General features: G+C 46.8%; 2 protein-coding genes across 3 annotated transcripts in view; one reads left to right on the forward strand and one right to left on the reverse strand.

Moving 5' to 3' along the window:
- FUS (FUS RNA binding protein) overlaps positions 1-2344 on the forward strand; it is a 10899-nt gene extending 8555 nt beyond the window's left edge. For both annotated transcript variants that reach the window (XM_008594319.1, XM_008594324.1), the window contains exons 10-15: positions 405-534; positions 784-885; positions 1023-1146; positions 1499-1599; positions 1708-1855; positions 2142-2344. In XM_008594319.1, coding sequence (XP_008592541.1) covers positions 405-534; positions 784-885; positions 1023-1146; positions 1499-1599; positions 1708-1855; positions 2142-2181 — 645 coding nt within the window. In that variant the 3' untranslated portion in view covers positions 2182-2344. The remainder of the gene's footprint in view (positions 1-404; positions 535-783; positions 886-1022; positions 1147-1498; positions 1600-1707; positions 1856-2141) is intronic.
- A 12519-nt stretch (positions 2345-14863) lies between these two features.
- Positions 14864-17023, reverse strand: PYCARD (PYD and CARD domain containing). Its single transcript, XM_008594335.1, has 3 exons — positions 16750-17023; positions 15939-15995; positions 14864-15594 (listed from the first exon to the last, which is right to left on the reverse strand). Exons 1-3 carry the CDS (start codon positions 17021-17023, stop codon positions 15338-15340), a joined length of 588 nt encoding a protein of 195 aa, XP_008592557.1. The 3' UTR covers positions 14864-15337.
- Positions 17024-17232: the final 209 nt, after the last annotated feature.

The raw sequence follows: 17232 nt of genomic DNA on the forward strand, positions 1-17232 counted from the left end.
GCTCAGCCAGTGAGCGAACCGGCCATCCCTATATGGGATCCGAACCCGGGGCCTTGGTGTTATCAGCACCGCACTCTCCCGAGTGAGCCACGGGCCGGCCCAGCTGTTGCCATTTTCTAAAAAAAAAAAAAAACACAAAAAGTATATCCGACAAAGGGAGTGTCCTAAACTCTTGTATTTGTAGTCTATATAATCTTTATTTTTGTCTTTCTTTGTTGAAGTGAGAAGAAGTTGTAGACCGTGGCTTTAATTCAGGTTACATGTGAGATAGGAAGAAGTAACTGGGAAGAAAGGAGCTAAAGTTTGGGAATAATAAACCTCAGGTTTTGAAGGAAAAAGATGGAACATCCTTAGAGGATTAACATTCTCTAAGACTGATGTTAGTCTCATTTTGCTTTCTTCAGACAAACAAGAAAACGGGACAGCCCATGATTAATTTGTACACAGACAGGGAAACCGGCAAACTGAAAGGAGAGGCAACGGTCTCATTTGATGACCCACCTTCTGCAAAAGCAGCTATTGACTGGTTTGATGGTATGTATGAGAAAGCAGAAGGGGGTGGAGAGAAGGCATGTAGCCTTAGGAAACAGGTCATATTTTGAGGGTTCTTTGAGTCTTCCAACACTTCATCTGCTGTTTCAGAATAGTCTCATTTTTGCTTATATATCACTAGATTATAAACTTTTCAGGAAGGCAGAAACTTCTTAGTTCGTACCAAGTGTGTTTTTGGGTCCACAGGTCTTGGCTCAAAAGTCTCTTTTTATACCTTTCTTTTTTCTTTAGGTAAAGAATTTTCCGGGAATCCTATCAAGGTCTCATTTGCTACTCGCCGAGCAGATTTCAATCGTGGTGGTGGCAATGGTCGTGGAGGCCGAGGGCGAGGAGGTAAGGATCTGCTTATACCTGCTGGTGGTATAAAGAGGTGGTGGAGAGAGTGTGGAGGACGGTAAGGGCTTGCATGGAGACGGTTAGGCTAGCCAAACGTGAAAGGGGAGCAGACCCATGCTTGTATCTACACTTAGGACCTATGGGCCGTGGAGGCTATGGAGGTGGTGGCAGTGGTGGCGGTGGCCGGGGAGGATTCCCCAGTGGAGGTGGTGGCGGTGGAGGACAGCAACGAGCTGGGGACTGGAAGTGTCCTAATCCGTGAGTGAAATCTGCTTAATTTTTTTTCTTGATCCTCTTACATGTGTGCCCTTCAATACAGTAGAGTTATGTGGGTGTTTTCAAGCTATGAAAGTCAAGACTGCACTGTTGGGGGCAGATTTAGTTGAGAGCTTACCTAGGTTAGGTTGGTATAGTGGGAAAGGTATTGGGCTGGGTTCAGTAATCAGTTTTCGGTCCTTGTTGGCTCAGCTGCTGAGAAAAAGCAAGCCTCTTTTGCTTTTCTGAGGCCTCGGTTTCTCACTGTATCTGTAAAGTTACTGGAGTCTGTCCCTGATTCTAGGTTTTGCTTAACTCCCCATACCTTGAAACTAATTGTCTTCCTTTTCCTTAGTACATGTGAGAACATGAACTTCTCTTGGAGGAATGAATGCAACCAGTGTAAGGCCCCTAAACCAGATGGCCCAGGAGGGGGACCTGGAGGCTCTCATATGGGTAAGAACGGCAAAGCTGGTAATAAAGAGTTGGAACCAAAAAAGTCTATGAGAAGGGAGGCTAGGGGAAGGTAGGGGATGAGGATGTGATGTATTTCTGTTGTCCTAGGCGGTAACTATGGAGATGATCGTCGTGGTGGCAGAGGAGGCTATGATCGGGGAGGCTACCGAGGCCGTGGCGGGGACCGCGGGGGCTTCCGAGGGGGCCGGGGTGGTGGGGACAGAGGCGGCTTTGGCCCTGGCAAGATGGACTCCAGGTGAGTAAGACTCTAAATTGAAATAAGAGTAGTTGAACAAGAATTTATGGTGTAACAAGGTTTTGTTGAGAAAGTGGTTTAATTTTGAGGACTGTATTTGAGAGAGCCAAGATTGTAACCATAATGGATGGGGGGGGAGGGAAGGAGAATTCTCTCACTAACTAATCTGTAGTAGACCCACCCTACTTACAGAGGTGAGATATTTGCTTGGTTGATCAAAGATATCTGGGGTGGGTGGAGAGGCTGGTAACTGAAACCTAATGGATACTATTTTTTTTTTTTGCAGGGGTGAGCACAGACAGGATCGCAGGGAGAGGCCGTATTAGCCTGGCTCCTAAGGTTCTGGAACAGCTTTTCTTCTTGTACCCAGTGTTACCCTCGTTATTTTGTAACCTTCCAACTCCTGATCACCCGTGGGTTTTTTTGTGTCGGACTATGTAATTGTAACCATACTTCTGGTTCCCATTAAAAACCATTGTTTTAGTTAAATTTTGTTCATCTTCCCCCTCTTCACTCCTTGAGGATTGATGTCCAGGTCAGGAATGTGGGGAGTTTTTCTCTTTCAGATGATCCTGCCTAGCAGGATCTGGAAGAATTTGTTCCTGCTCAGCAGGAACTGGAATAAAGTAATACTTAATCCAGGGGAGAAAAGGTCAAGTGGTATTCTTGAGAGTAGAGATTAAACTTTTCTGTCATGGCAAAGTTGGATGTGTAAATGAGATAAATGAACATGTGATGTCATGAACGTTGCCCCAAATTTGCCCAACTGTGAGGTATTTCTTCTACATATTTATTTGCATGATGGTCTTTGTTTACTATTTGTAGCAGTTACAGCCTTTTAAAGCACTCTTGGCTCTTTTCACAGTTTTTATTTTTTTAGTGCCTGTAATCAGTTGGTCTTTTGACACTTCTTAAGGCGTGTCTTTGGGCAGTATTGAAGTCTAACCATGATGGAGAGCCCATTAGCCAGCCCAGGGAGGAGTGTAAGTGCCTAGTGAGTGCCACGGGGGCTCTGTGGGTTGAGTCATGATCTAATCCTCAACTCAGGGAGATTAGGCTGTTCACTTTTACAGTCTGAAAATGGATTGAGTTATGTGGCTCTCCCAGAATCAATATGGGAAAGCAGGGATGGGAGTCCTACTCTGCTGTTACCATTTCTTAGCATTTCATTCTGAAACTATTGTGCAGGAGTCCTAACAGGGACAGACTACTATCCCAAACTTCTGTTTACTTAGGCCTTAGGAGGGTGTTAAATTTGGGAGAAACAGGTAGGGAATGAGTAGAGTGAGAAGTGGGGGAAAGGTTTTTCAGGGAAAGGAAGGTAGAAGTCATTTCTTGTATTAAAGGCAGGTGAGGGCCGAGCCAGTGGCGCACTCGGGAGAGTGCAGCGCTGGGAGCGCAGTAGTGCTCCCGCCGCGGGTTCGGATCCTATATAGGGATGGCCGTGCACTGTGCACTCACTGGCTGAGTGCGGTGCGGCCGGTCTCAAAAAAAAAAAAAAAAAAAAAAAAAGGTTACTGAACACATCTAGTTTTCATGGGAATGGGGCTCAGGTAGATAACTGCTATAGGGAGACATTGGTCTAGCTGGGTCACTTTCCCGTCCTGCCTATACCCAGAGGGCTTGAGGTCCTTGGTATTTTGAGATTTTAGGCTTGAGCCTTCATGATTGGGAGGTGGAAAGCCCTCCTTTTAAGGGGAGTGTTGAATGATAAAGTGGAAGGGTGGGGTGAGTGAGGTGAAGCCTTATAACAGTGCCCCTCAACCTCTTAACCATAGGCCTCTCCTGTTCTCCAGGGATCTTTTTCCCAACTGTCACAAACAAGTTTGGTAAACTTGCCCATACCTGCCTACATTCATTCAGCTTGAGTTTTAGTTACACGTAACTGAAAACTACAGCCAAGAGCTAAAAAGGTTTTAGCTGTGGCACTTCACAGTATTGTTTGTAAGATAAGTGCCTTCAGAAGTGTAGCTCACAAACATGCCTGGGATCCCTAGTTAGGAAATGCTTTCTCTGGTAAAAGTTTTGAGGTGTGGCGAAGTGTAAGGGTACTTGAAAAAGTAAGCGGAAAATTAGAATTAAAAGATAATATGATTATTTCCATGAACTTTTTGAAGACCCCCCTCATATGTTCTGTATGTTTAAGTATGTTCTCTAGAGAAGACTTGCTTTACTCTCCCTACTGCAGTGGGGGTGCTTTCTAACCAAGAGTAGCTTGAGAGTGGCCTGGCCTGGATTCTCCCAGGCAGTGCTTTGACTTGCCTTATTGAACTTTTGGTACATGTGAGAAACCTTAGAGCCAGGGATGTGGCAGTAGTTCTCTCCCTGCCTCTGCTGTTTATTTGTTTCTTAAATAATGTTTATTTTGAGTGGCCTGATCAGATGTCTCTGAGATGTTTACTGTTTATGCTTTGCCTAATATTAGGGTTTGGTTGTGGTTCTCTCCTGCTAGGAGTGAAGGAGGTTGAAGCTCCTTGTGAGAAAGACCTGATTACCAGGACTATTAGTGTCAAGTTTTTATGTTCTTTTAAAAAGGCTTTAGTGATTGGCCTTTCCCTTAAATAAAAGGAGATAGGATCCCAGGTGACTGATGAGTGGGTAGGATCCAGTTTGGGAGGGCTTTTCCAGGGGAGTGGATGAAAACAGCTAGTAGGGGAGAGAATGTTGGTGTCTGTGAAGTTGATTTTGGTGTCAGCTCATCATTGGTAAGAAAAAGTAAAACTCAAGGGGTTTGGACTTTGGCCCCTCTGCTCTTTGTTGGATTCCCTAGTAGTAGCCAGGCTAATAACAGTCATGTTTCTCTAATTGGTGTGGATTTTAGACTAGTTCTTTGTATTCTAAAGAATTTATTTTTTCTGAATTGAAGTCTGAAGTTTTGAAGCACTAGATGCTCTGCTTTTGTGAGTTGAGATTGGAATTGGGACAGGCTAACTGGGAAGAAAGAAGTATGGGGGAGAGTGGGTTATGGGTGGGGAGAGATGTGCTTACAGCTCTCTTTGCCTCCTCCTCTGATTTAGTTCTCTTTTTCTCATCACATGATGGGCCAGCATGGGTTTTAGTAACTTAGATATAGGGCTGTGATTAAGTCAGTGATGGGGTAGATAGACCAGGAGTTAAGGTCACTGTGAGACTTGACACGTTGATTCCTCTTATTTATGCTTGTTTCCACATCCACTTTTAACCTTTTTTTTTTTTTCCTTTTTTTCTTCTTTACTGACCGGTAACGGGATCGCAACCCTCAGTGTTGCGCCCACACCGCGCTCAGCCAGTGAGCGGGAACCAGTCTCCACATGGGATCCGAACCCTCAGCGGGAGCGCTGCCACACTCCCAAGCGGCGCACTCTCCAGTACGCCACCGGGCCAGCCCCCACTTTTAACCTTCTTAAAAATTTTATTTTTTTGGAAAGCTGAAGTTTTTTTAATTTAAAATTTTTTGGTGGCTGGCCAGTATGGGGGTCTGAACCTGTGACCTTGGTGTAATAAGGCTGTGCTTTGACCAACTGAGCTAACTGGCCAGCTGTAAAGATTTTATTTTTAATTGGGAAATAATAGTTGTATCTATTTATGGGATACAGTGTATTAATGTTTTGATATATGTACATTGTGGAATGATCAAATCAGGCTAATATATCTATCATCTCATACTTTGTGGTGAGAACATTTAAAATCAAGTTTTTAGCAGTTTTGAAATGTATGAGGTTACTTGAAAAAGTTCACAGAAAAATTGAATTACAAGATAATATGAAAAGTTCTGTGAACTTTTTTTTTTTTTTTTTTAAAGATGATCGGTAAGGGGATCTTAACCCTTGACTTGGTGTTGTCAGCGCCGCGCTCTCCTAAGTGAGCCACAGGCCAGCCCCAAAGCTCTTTCCCTTCATCTTTTTTGATTTTTAATTTTTTTTTTCCCTTTTTTTTTGTCTTTTTTCGTGTCCGGCAACTGATCGCAACCCTCAGTGTTGCGCCTGTACCGGACCGGGACTGGCAACGGGATCGCAACCCTCGGTGCTGCGCCCACACCTCGCTCAGCCAGTGAGCGGGAACCGGTCTGTATGTGGGATCCGAACCCTCGGCGGGAGCGCCACCATGCTCCCAAGCGGCGCACTGTAGCAGTGCGCCACCGGGCCGGCCCTGATTTTTAATTTTGAAATAATTTTGGATTTACTGAAGAAAATTTCCACCATAAGTGTTGTTCACTTTCCTACGTAAATGTAATCGTCATGGTACTGACAGACAAAAACTGAAAGTATTACCAAGTGGATCTTGCTAGCAGATTTGGTTTTAGGGCTTTTTTTGAGCACCCTGTTTCATGGTGTTAGCAGTTAGAAGTACTTTTAGAGACCATTGGATCCAAGATTTCTGGTATCGTTGAAGCAGGAACAGACTTGTAGAAAAGACATTTGTTTATGAGCAGGAGTTTGGATCTGGAAGAAATAGTGCTCTCTGCTGATGCTCTCTGCTGCTTGGGTTGTAGCTTTAATTTAGTTCTAAATATTGGGGCAGTAGTGTTACAGAGAAAGGCTCCTTCAACTGGAAAACAGTTGAGGACTGGTGTTGTGGGGACTGCAGACAGAAAAGGAGCTTGGATTATTGGGTTGAAGGTTTAGCATGCATTATGACAACCTGAGAGTGCTGGTTATGTAGCGGGGAGCCAAGCCATCATCTAAGTGAAGAGGATCCCAGGGCAGGTGGGGACACGAATTTTCCAGGTTGCATCCTGCCCGTACACACCTCACCGAGGGGGGGCAGTGTTGCACAACTGTAAGAAGTCCATGTAGCTGTTGAGTGCAGTGTCCTTAGGCCTTCACTGCAGCCCCTTTGGAGTAGGGTGGCTGTTAGGTTCCAGGCTGATGGGGCTTTTTTTATTTTGATTCTCTGAGTTTGAGGGAAAGTTGGCCCATCTTGTTTACTATGTCCTTGAGTAAAACAACAGGGCAGATCCCTGGCCCTGTGGGAAGGCTTCTGCAAACTGTTGCCAGTCTGAGATGACTAGAACCAAACCCTTTACAACTTGAATACACTTATGCATCATTTGGCAGTTTTGTTAAAATGTGGATTCTAATGGGGCCAGCTTGTGGATTACTTGGGAGAGTGTGGTGCTGACAACACCAAGTCAAGGGTTAAGATCCCCTTACCGGTCATCTTTCCAAAAAAAAAAAAAAATGTGGATTCTAATTCAGTAGGTCTGGGTGAGGTCCATTTCTAACAGGCTGTCAATTTTTTATTTGTTTTTTGGCACCTGGCTGGTAACTGATCAAGCCCTGGACCTTGGTGTTATCTACACCATGCTCTAACCATTGAGCTAACCAGCCTGCCTTTTATTTAAATTAATTTGTTTTTATTGAAACATTGATGGTACATTTGTTAATATTGATACAGCTGGTTCAACAGCATCCTTTTTATTTATTTTACTGGTAAGGGGATCTTAACCCTTGGCTTGGTGGTGTTAGCACCACGCTCTCCCAAGTGAGCTAACCGGCCATCCATACATAGGATCTGAACCCATGGCCTTGGTGTTATCAGCACCTCACTCTCCCGAGTGAGCCATGGGCCGGCCCTAACAGCATACTTTTTAAAGTAACGCTCTAGAGTTTGTCTGAGACTCATTTCTTGTGGGGGAGTTTGACTTTGTACAGAACTTAATAAAAGTGCTAGCTAGGAGTTCAGAAAAAAGAAGTCTGGGTTTTACGTATGGTTTTTTTGTTCTAATTAGCAGGCCCCAGGAGCACAGGCTTCTGTTCTACCTGTTCTTTTTTAAGAATAAAGCTTGAATGGGAGATTTGAGCAAAATATGTTTATTGTTTCACATGCTGTCCCCCCCACCCCCGGCAGATTTTATTGGTGTGGGCAGATCTGGGGCATCATGGAGGAAGTCCTTAGCACAGGGGCTGGGTGTGTGGGAGATTTTTGTGTGGCCAAAGAGAAGAGTGGGAGAGCCTTCTAGGTGTTTAGGAGAAGGTAACTTTTAATTGCCCCTTCTCTTTGTTGAATGTCTCTGAAAACCAGTTTTGGGTTTGGGCAGGAATGTTGCTGTTTGATGTAGTCAGTGGCTGCTGAGTTACATCCACGGTGTTTCCAAACTTCTGCTTATCTGGGATGCACTCTAAGGTGCTGGAGATGTCTGGGGCCTTCTCAACTGGGGCTGGGCCTTCACTTTCCAGACCATTGAGAGACCCACCACCAGGACTCAGAGCGACAGGATGAGCAGCCTCCTGGCAGGGCCAGAGGGGTGCTCTGGATCAGTCTTGGGACATCATGGATTCTCAGATGCTATTCTAAGCCATTGGGGTACTAGGAACAAAAACATCCTAGAGGAGAGAATTGCTAACACTTAGGTGTACTTGCTATGGGCCAGTTGCTGTTAGGTGATGAGCTGTGTCCTTTTAACTCCACTTTACAGAGGGGACACAGGCACAAACTGGCTCGTAGCTAGTGAGAGGTGGAGCTGGGACTTGAATCTATATCCTTTGGCTGTAGAACTTCTGCCCTTAGCCACTAAGCTGTGTTTAAAATCTGAGACTTGTCGTAGAACTTAGGCCTTCCTCACTCCCTCCCCCCATCACCAGAGGGAAAAAGCCCCCAAGAAATCTTTTTATCTTAAGCTGTTACAGCTGCTTCTTTCCATCAGGCCCGCCGCATTGGTTATTGTAGCTATATGACTGTCTGCCTTGTAAGGATGTGTTACCTGTGGCCTGTCCTGTGAGAACCATTAGGTTCCTGTGAGGTTTTTAAAAAAAATTCCTGGGCTAGCCCGTGGCTCACTTGGGAGAGTGCGGTGCTGATAACACCAAGGCCGTGGGTTCGGATCCTATATAGGGATGGCCGGTTTGCTCACTGGGTGAGCGTGGTGCTGACAACACCAAGTCAAGGGTTAAGATCTCCTTACTGGTCATTTAAAAAAAAAAAAAAGGGCCGGCCCGGTGGCGCACTGCTACAGTGCGCCGCTTGGGAGTGTGGCGGCGCTCCTGCCGAGGGTTCGGATCCCACATACAGACCGGCCGCTCACTGGCTGAGCGAGGTGCGGGCGCAACACCAAGGGTTGCGATCCTGTTGCCGGTCCCGGTCCGGTAGGGTTGCGATCCGTTGCCGGTCACGAAAAAAGGCAAAAAAAGGAAAAAAAAAAAAAAAAATTCCTGTTAGGTGCTAGAGATACACAGTGACTACCATATGTTGATTACAGATAATTTTTTTTTTTTTAAAAGATGACTGGTAAGGGGATCTTAACCCTTGACTTGGGGTTGTCAGCACCATGTTCTCCCAAGTGAGCTAACCAGTCATCCCTATATAGGGATCTAAACCTGTGGCCTTGGTGTTATCAGCACCACACTCTCCCAAGTGAGCCTCGGCAGTTCCTGATTACAGGTACTTCTAACACACAAAGTGTTTGTGTAGAGGTGAAGATGTCTTTGTTTTTTCTTTTTTAGTGGGGCTTAGTCCAATTGAGTCTTATGGGAAAGTAGACCATTACGATGGTTTGCTTTGCCACAGAAACACTATGGGAAGTGCTACTGGAGCACAGAGGAAGACACACTTTTGGGTATGCAGGGATGGTTGAAGATTTCAAGTTGTTCAGAGCTAGGGCACATGGTGCAAGCAAATAGTGTTGCTGGGACCGTGGGATATGTGAAGAGGAAGGTAGAGGAGAGGTTGGATGGGTTTAAGGGGGCCAGTCTAGAAGGAGAGTTAAACTGTCCTGTTAAAAGCAAGACAGTCCATTCCCATGATCAGCTTTGATTACTCAGGCCCTTGCCTGACTAGAGGCAGGGAGGACTGGTTAGGCCTGCTACAGGTAAGATGTTACTAGACATAAGCCTGGAGGGAGCAGTGAGGTTGGAAAGTGTCTGATGATTGTAAGGATAGGGTTCTGGGCCTCCTTGGTAACTACCTGTTGCTTTGCAGATCTTTCTGCCTTTAAGACCAGAAGGGGTTGGGAGCAAAGTGCACTCAGGATGTAGCTCTAGGATCCTGGTTTCTGTCTGGAAAGGCCCTGTTAAGTGCTGTCTCCTGGGGAGAAATATTCATATTTCCTTTTGCAGGCGAAAATTGTATCAAGAGAAGAAACAGCTTCTAGAATTTGTTTTCTGAAAGTTTACTTTTGTGGTTGGCACGTTTTCTGGGCAAAGTGTAACCTATAACTTCTTCCTCCAGGGGGTGGTGTGGAGCAGAGTGCCAGTGCCAGAAGGAACCCTAGAATTATTTTTGGTGGCTTGTGCTCTTCCATGTTTAAACAGTGCTGTCCACCTGAAAATTGCTCTCATTTTGCGTTTTTTCCCCCTGTGGGAAAAGCGAAAGGTAGAGAGATGGTGTAGACTGTTTCTAAATGCCTCTGATAAATGTGGCCCCCTCCTGTTCCAGGCTCTTTTGTACATACCTCTATGTTAACCTTTATTTTCATTTTATTCTGTATTTATATTTACTGGCTTACTATAAAGGGTATTACAAATGATCCAGATGAGGAGATGCATAGGGTGAGGTATAGAGGAAGAGGCGTGAAGCTTCCATGCCTCCTGCAGCATGCCACCCTCCAGGAACCTCCATGTGCTCAGCTGTCTGGAAGCTCTCCTAACCCAGGCCTCTTGGGTTGTTATGAAGGCTTCGTTACATAGGCATGATTGATTAAATCATCAGTCATTGATTAAGTTGGTTACTGGTGATCAGCTTAATCCTCTCCCCTCCTTGGGAGGTTTTGGGGGTGGGACTAAAATTCCCACCTTGGTCTTTTCTGTGACCAGCCCCTATTTTGAAGCTGCCTAGGGGCTACCAGCCATCATTAGCATATAAAAAGACTCAGTACTTGGGTGTTGTATGTCAGGAGACCTGGATGAAGACCAAATACATATTTTTACAATATCAGTCCACTCCCTGGTCCTTGAACAGGGATCCCTTACGTCAAAAGGACATAAAACTCAAAAGATACTGGCACATTACTAGCATCCTCTTCAGCCATTAATAATAGTCCAATCCACTATTACATGAATATGTCTTCCAGGGTGAGGTGGCTCAAATGTGCAGGCTTTCATTTGATCTTGTCAGGTTCCAAAGGCAAGAGTGGTCACAGCAAACACCTTCACCCTTTCAGGCATCTGATGTAATTAAGCTAAAAGATGATGTCATCTCTTGCTCTGAGACTCTGAAGGTGTTAAAATGTAATGCTGGATTTCCCTCATTGCATAACCCATTTATTAGTTTTTACTCTGAGCTACTGCTCCTCCTATCTATTAATACCCGAAGTTTTCACCTTTGGAAGGGGACATTAAGTTTGGCCACTTATTTGTCTAGATTGTAGGCAGCAGTATTAGTCTAATACCCCCCGACCCCCTCCAATCCAGTGACATACAGAATGAAATTACGTAGGCGCAGAACTACTGGGCTGTGTTTCCCATCAGGCAATATAGCTGCATTCAAGGTCAACCCCAGATTTGTCAGATGAGGTGAAGGCAAACCTACCTCCGTCAGGCCCTTAGGAATTCTGACATAAGGTTTAGAAACATAATTTTTTGCTTAGAAATTACCCCTGCTTGTGCTTGTAGCTGCAAGACCTGGTGCTAGAACCAGTGCATCAGGTAGGGGGGGAAAAGTGAGATAATGGGAGAAGAAAGGAAAAATTAAGAGTCATCACAACAGTGTACTCCCTTGGCAAGAATTGCAGTCAATTTGAGCATCTTTCCCCACCTCTCTTTCCCAGATCCACCAGAAAAATGGAGGACTGTCTAGTGTCTAAACACTACTTTAGTCCCACTCGTGCGAGCACACACTTCGTGAAGGCATGTAAGCCAGCTATAACTCCCCATTTTAGACAACCAGTTTCAGTTGCCCATTCTACTTGTCCATCAAACTGTTAACTCTGAGGGGGTATCTCCGTGTTGTTGGATGTTAGGGGCTGTACAGTGTGTTCCTTTGAAGAAATGATGGCCTGCCATCCAAGTCTGCAATACCTGTTTTTCCTGTAGCACTTTGAGCATTTACATCTTCCAAAGAGTAAGCAAAGCTAAATCCGGAGGTGGTATTTATTCCCGTTAAGAGCCATTTGTAGCTCCCCAGGGCTACTGCCATCAGCCTCGCTGGCTATATTCAGGGTCTTCCAATGGGTCAGTAAACCCAATCCACAGGGTGTTTTTGTTTTTTAACCACTGTTCAATTTTTCCATCATTGCTAGGGAAACAGCATGCAGTTCAGCCCACTGAGCTGATTTGTTTTACAATCTTTGATCAGAATGGCATCCTTCCAAATAGGATGTCCATTCACTTTGGAACTGCCATTCACAAACCCAGCAGCTTTTGGCTGGTCATTTGAGAACTGTCTATAGGGTATTGTAGAACCTAGCAGCTCCTCACCCAGTTCTGGAGTCAGAAAAAGATGATCACTGCTTGTATCTCGTGCATTTCCCAGGTAGCATGATCCCGTATAGGCCATTTAAATTCTAGTCCAAAGTCCAAGTAGTTGCTGGGAGGCGCTCACAGGCTTTTGCCAGTAAGCCCCAGTCTGGGCTACACATAGGGCTATCGAATGGAGAATTTGTTCATTATCAGCGCTCCAGCTTCTACTCTACACTCGGCTCAGGCAGTCACACTGGTTCCCATTTAGCAAGTCCATTAATATTGCCAGAAGGGTGGGTTTACATGTCTTCTGTTTTTACAATATTAGGGGGAACAGTCATTCCCCAATCAGTTACAGTGTTATCTTTATAATATGATCAGGTAAAAGACAACCATTTCACATAAAGTGTGTTCAAATAAACCGATTCTGGGGCTGGCCAGTGGCTCACTTGGGAGAGTGTGGTGCTGATAACACCAAGGCCACGGGTTCGGATCCCTATATAGGGATGGCCGGTTAGCTCACTTAGGAGAGCGTGGTGCTGAAAACAAGTCAAGGGTTAAGGTCCCCTTACTGGTCATCTTTAAAAAAAAAAAAAAAAAGCCAAACCAACTCTTTAATTCCATCATCATTTAATTTCCTAACTGTAGCCTCCATTAGGACTTTATCAGTAGGTTTTGATTTTACAATGCTTTGGGGAAGTGTTTCCCATCCAGACATAATATCTATTCTCATAAAACATTCAGGTGAAGGAGACAATATTTTTACATAAAGCATGTTTAAACATTCCAACTTTTAGGGGTCGGCCCGTGGCTCACTTGGGAGAGTGTGGTGCTGACAACACCAAGTCAAGGGTTAAGATCCCCTTACCAGTCTTTTTTTTAAAAGAAAACAAAACATTCCAACTTTCATAATCCTATCAACCCTCATTTTTATTTTAGTCCCCAGAGCTTTTCCACCTCCAGACCATTTTACTCTCTAGTACAAAAGGCTTTGGGTCTATAGCAGGGGGTTGAGCCCAGGGGCCCTTGCCTGTTTATCTTGGTTTATCTGTTTGAACTTTGTTCCAGGCAATTGTTGGTCAGCTTTTTCATTGTAATCTCTGTCCTTCTACCTTCACACTCCTTCACAGTGGGGTAAATACAGCAAACTTGTTTGGAACCCTTTTATGTTGGGGGACCAGCAGGGGCTTTGATCCACCCACCCTTCAGTAATGTTGTATTAAGACCTTTGTTTTAGGGCCGGCCCCTGGCTCACTCGGGACAGTGTGGTGCTCATAACACCAAGGCCCCAGGTTCGGATCCCTGTATAGGATGGCCAGTTAGCTCACTGGTTGAGCGTGGTGCTGACAACACCAAGTCAAGGGTTAAGATCCCCTTACCAGTCATCTTTTTAAAAAAAAAAAAAAAAAAGAACCCAACTTTGTTTTTTTTTCTTGATTTTGCCCTTTCCCCATGTATTAGTCCGTTTTGTGTTGCTATAGCAGAAATACCTGAGACTGGGTAATATATAAAGAACAGGTTTATTTGGCTTACAATCTGGGACAGCTGCATCTGGCACGGGCCTCAGGCTGCTTCTAGTCATGGCAGAAAGTGGCAGGCAGCTGGCAGGTACAAGCACATCACATGGTGAGAGGAAGCAAGAGAGAGGAGAAGAGGAGGTGCCAGGGTCTATTAAACAACCAGTTTTCACGGGAACTAATAGAGTGAGAACTCACTCATTAATCCCCCCTCCCCCAGGGAGAGCATTAATCCATTCATGAGGGATCCACCCCCATGACTCAATCAGTTTCCAACACGGCCTCATTGGGGATCAACTTTCCACATGAGTTTTGGAGGGGACAACATCCAAACTCCATCACCCCATACTGACTACTTTCTTGGTAACCAGAGGTCTTAGAGGTACTTGGTTATTCCTGTATAACTTTTTCCTTGGGGGGCAGCTCTGAGGCTAGTGGCCTAAGCTCAGACTCCCTGAAACACGAGCTTGGTCCAACCTCAAGGCCCAACCCAGTGCTGTCTTTTACTTTAATTTTAGTTATTACAGACAATAACCAAGGGATTGAATATTTTCCTTTTCTCTTATTTGCATTTCCTTATGCATCCAGTGAACCAACTCCCTAGGAGTTGGATCCATGTCAAGTTCCACCGGTAGCTTTTACCTTTAGAAACTAAGAGTAGCATGGCTCTGGCTCCATACCGTGGTTGACCATGTGGCCACCCAGGAGTCAAAGGTTCCTTATCCCCCATCCATTTACCCTTTTCCCAAACCACATGTTTCCGTGAGTCAGGGCCACTGTAGCAAACTCTGATTCTGACACCAGTCTGTGAGTGAGTGCTCTTACTCAGCCACAAGCAACACAGAAGACCAACTTCTGTGTCCAGATGTGTGTGGATTTCTCCCCACTAGCAAGCAAGCCAGCAGTTCTTTAGCAGACATCAACTGGGTGTCCTCCAATTTACTCAGACACAATCTTAAGGTAGATAGCATCAAGTCCCACAGATGGAGGACTCAGTCCTCAAGACTGCCCCCCACTTCAGATGCCAGTCACAAGTCCAGGCCTCTGGAACTGCTGACCAAATAGCTATAAATCAGGGTTCCCATAATCCCTTCCTTGGGTTTGGTTAGTTTGCTTGAGCAGCTCACAGAACTCAGGGAAGCCCATACTTACACTTACTGGTTTATTATAAAAGATATTACAAAGGCTACAGGTGAAGATGAATAGGGAGAGGTAGGGGGAAGGGGGCGCGGAACTTCCATGCCCTCCCTGGGGTCGCCACCCTCCAGGAACCTCCATGTGTTCAACTATCTGGAAGCTCCCATGTTAAACTTTAGGCTTGGCCACAAGGGCAGACCCTTTGAGGTAGTACTGGAGGAGCCACCAAATAGTAAACCAAGAGGAACTGTTCCATGATGACTGTGAGGCAGGAAGAACAGAGGAAGCATTTGGTTAGCCTGATGCTCAACGAACAGTGAAACCAGAGCTTTCCCTGAGATGGCACAGCCTTTGGAAACAGCTCTGTGCATGCACCTGCTTTCCAAGCTGGAAGTGGGCTAAACACATAGGTACAAACTGGTTTTTCATCTATTGCGTATAAAAAATTCAGCATCTGGGTGAGTTGGCTGGAACTGCTAGGGGCTGAATGTGGGGCTGTTGCTGGGGAAGGCACCTCAGCTCTGCTCGAGGTCGGCAACCAGGTAGGGCTGGGTGTTCCTCAGGGCCTGAAGGAACAGGTCCTTGCAGGTCAGGTTCCAGGCGGGAGCAAAGCTGAAGAGCCTCCTCATCTTCGTTGGATTGGTGGTCTCTGCCCGCACTGTCTGGTACTGCTCCTCAGTCAGTACCTTCCCATACAGGGCGTCCAGTACCCCATCGACGTCTGTAACCCGTGTGATGAGTGCTGCCCGGTGCTGGTCCACAAAGTGCAGTCCTGGGGGTGGAAGGGAGAACAGATGAGCCAGCGCCGAGTGCGTGTTGGCGCCTAGTCCCTGTGGTACCCTGCTTTCTTCAGAAATTCCTCTGAATACAAACCTAATGGCTGGGGCTGCAGTGGGGTAGCTCGCTGGGGCTCCAGATGTAGTGGGATAAGTTTAACTGTCTCCCTTTCTTCCCCCACCACACTTCCTGCCCAGGGAAGTGTGTGAGTTTGTGTGGGCAGGGACCCAAGCACTGCTCTGGCACAACAGATCTGGGATAACAGCTGTGCAGGGGTGTGGTGGGATGGGGCTGGAGAAGCCTGTTCAGGCAAGGTGAGGTTGGGTGTGGAGACCTCACCCGTCTTGGCTGCCATCTGAGGAAGGGCCTTGATCCTGGCTGGTTCAGCTCCAGGGCCTGTAAGAAAACGAGTCAAGTGGTCCCTTTCCTGTTAGGTTCGGTGAGACGGAGAAAAGGGAGAGAGAGAGACCTGAGCCAGGTGCCATTTCAGCCAAAAAGCTTTATTCCACTAACGTGGAGGGGAGACTGAGCCAGATCAGTTCCCCCCAACAAAGGAAAGCAGGGGTTTATAAGCCTTTGAAGGTTCTGGCAGAGTAATGGGCAGCTTCAAAATCAGTGGTATGCAAGGTGACATAGCCCTTGTAGTCTGCTAACACCTGGTCGATTAGGGCATAGGCTTCTAATTAGTGTCGCTACCATATCAGCGCAAAGCGCTCCAGCCTGAAGCCGGCTACTGCAGCCCACAAGACATTCCTTTGATGTTAACGGTCATGTACGTTTACCCCTTCCCAGGAGAGGAATTTCGCTGCTCAGTTCCTGAAGCAGAAAAGGGAAAGAGGAGGGGGAGATAGGGGGAAAGTTGCTTAACATGGCTGTGCAGATGCTAAGCTAGCCAGGAGGCCTAATACTTCCCTTCCTTCCCCCCCCACCCCCCGGAATTTACAGATGAAAGAAAGTGGGAATCGGTCCCTTTCCCTTCCTATCGTGCTTTCAGGGTCTCTGGAGTTGGGGTCCCCTGGGTAGGGATAACAAATTTAGGGCCAAGCCAGGGAAACCCCACCAGAGGAGCTCACCCCACCGGAGAAACAGAAAGCGGAAGGGGGAGGACCGGGAGTTGGCGGTGGATGAGGGGACGCTGGGGCGCGCTCACCGTCGAGCACGGTCTCCTGCAGCTGCCGCGCCGTCTCCTGCATGCCGATGTCGCGGAGCAGGAGCGCTGTGAGCTCGGCGCCGTAGGCTTCCAGATAGTAGCTGACGAGCTTGTCGGTGAGGTCCACGGCGTCCAAGGGCAGTAGCGTCCCCCGCGGGATGCGCCCGTAGCCGTCGCGCAGGGGCACTGACAGCAGCTTCAGCTTGAACTTCTTGAGCTCGTCGGCTGTCAGGTCCTCCAGCGCCTTCAGGATGGCGTCGCGCGCGCCCGCCATGGCTCAGGGATCCCCCGCCGCCGCCTCTCACCCGGGCTGCCGCCCACCAGGAAGTCTGCTCCGGGGCGGGACCCGCGACTCCCCGCCTCCCGCAGACTCCCGTCTCCGCCCCAGCGCGTTGCCCTCACCAGGCTTCCGGACTTATCCCCCGGCCATCGGCCATCGGGCCATCGGGAGACGCCAGGGTCTTGTCCTCTACCTGGTCTGTG

The sequence above is a fragment of the Galeopterus variegatus genome, unplaced genomic scaffold (assembly GCF_000696425.1).
Source record: "Galeopterus variegatus unplaced genomic scaffold, G_variegatus-3.0.2 Scaffold162, whole genome shotgun sequence".
Lineage (NCBI taxonomy): Eukaryota > Metazoa > Chordata > Mammalia > Dermoptera > Cynocephalidae > Galeopterus > Galeopterus variegatus.

Coding starts and splice junctions, on each gene's coding strand:
- PYCARD (XM_008594335.1), bottom strand. CDS start 17,023: ATGGCGGGCGCGCGCGACGCCATCCTGAAGGCGCTGGAGGACCTGACA. Junction 15,996..16,749: donor GCAGGAGACCGTGCTCGACG/GTGAGCGCGCCC, acceptor GTTTTCTTACAG/GCCCTGGAGCTGAACCAGCC. Junction 15,595..15,938: donor TCAGATGGCAGCCAAGACGG/GTGAGGTCTCCA, acceptor TTCCACCCCCAG/GACTGCACTTTGTGGACCAG.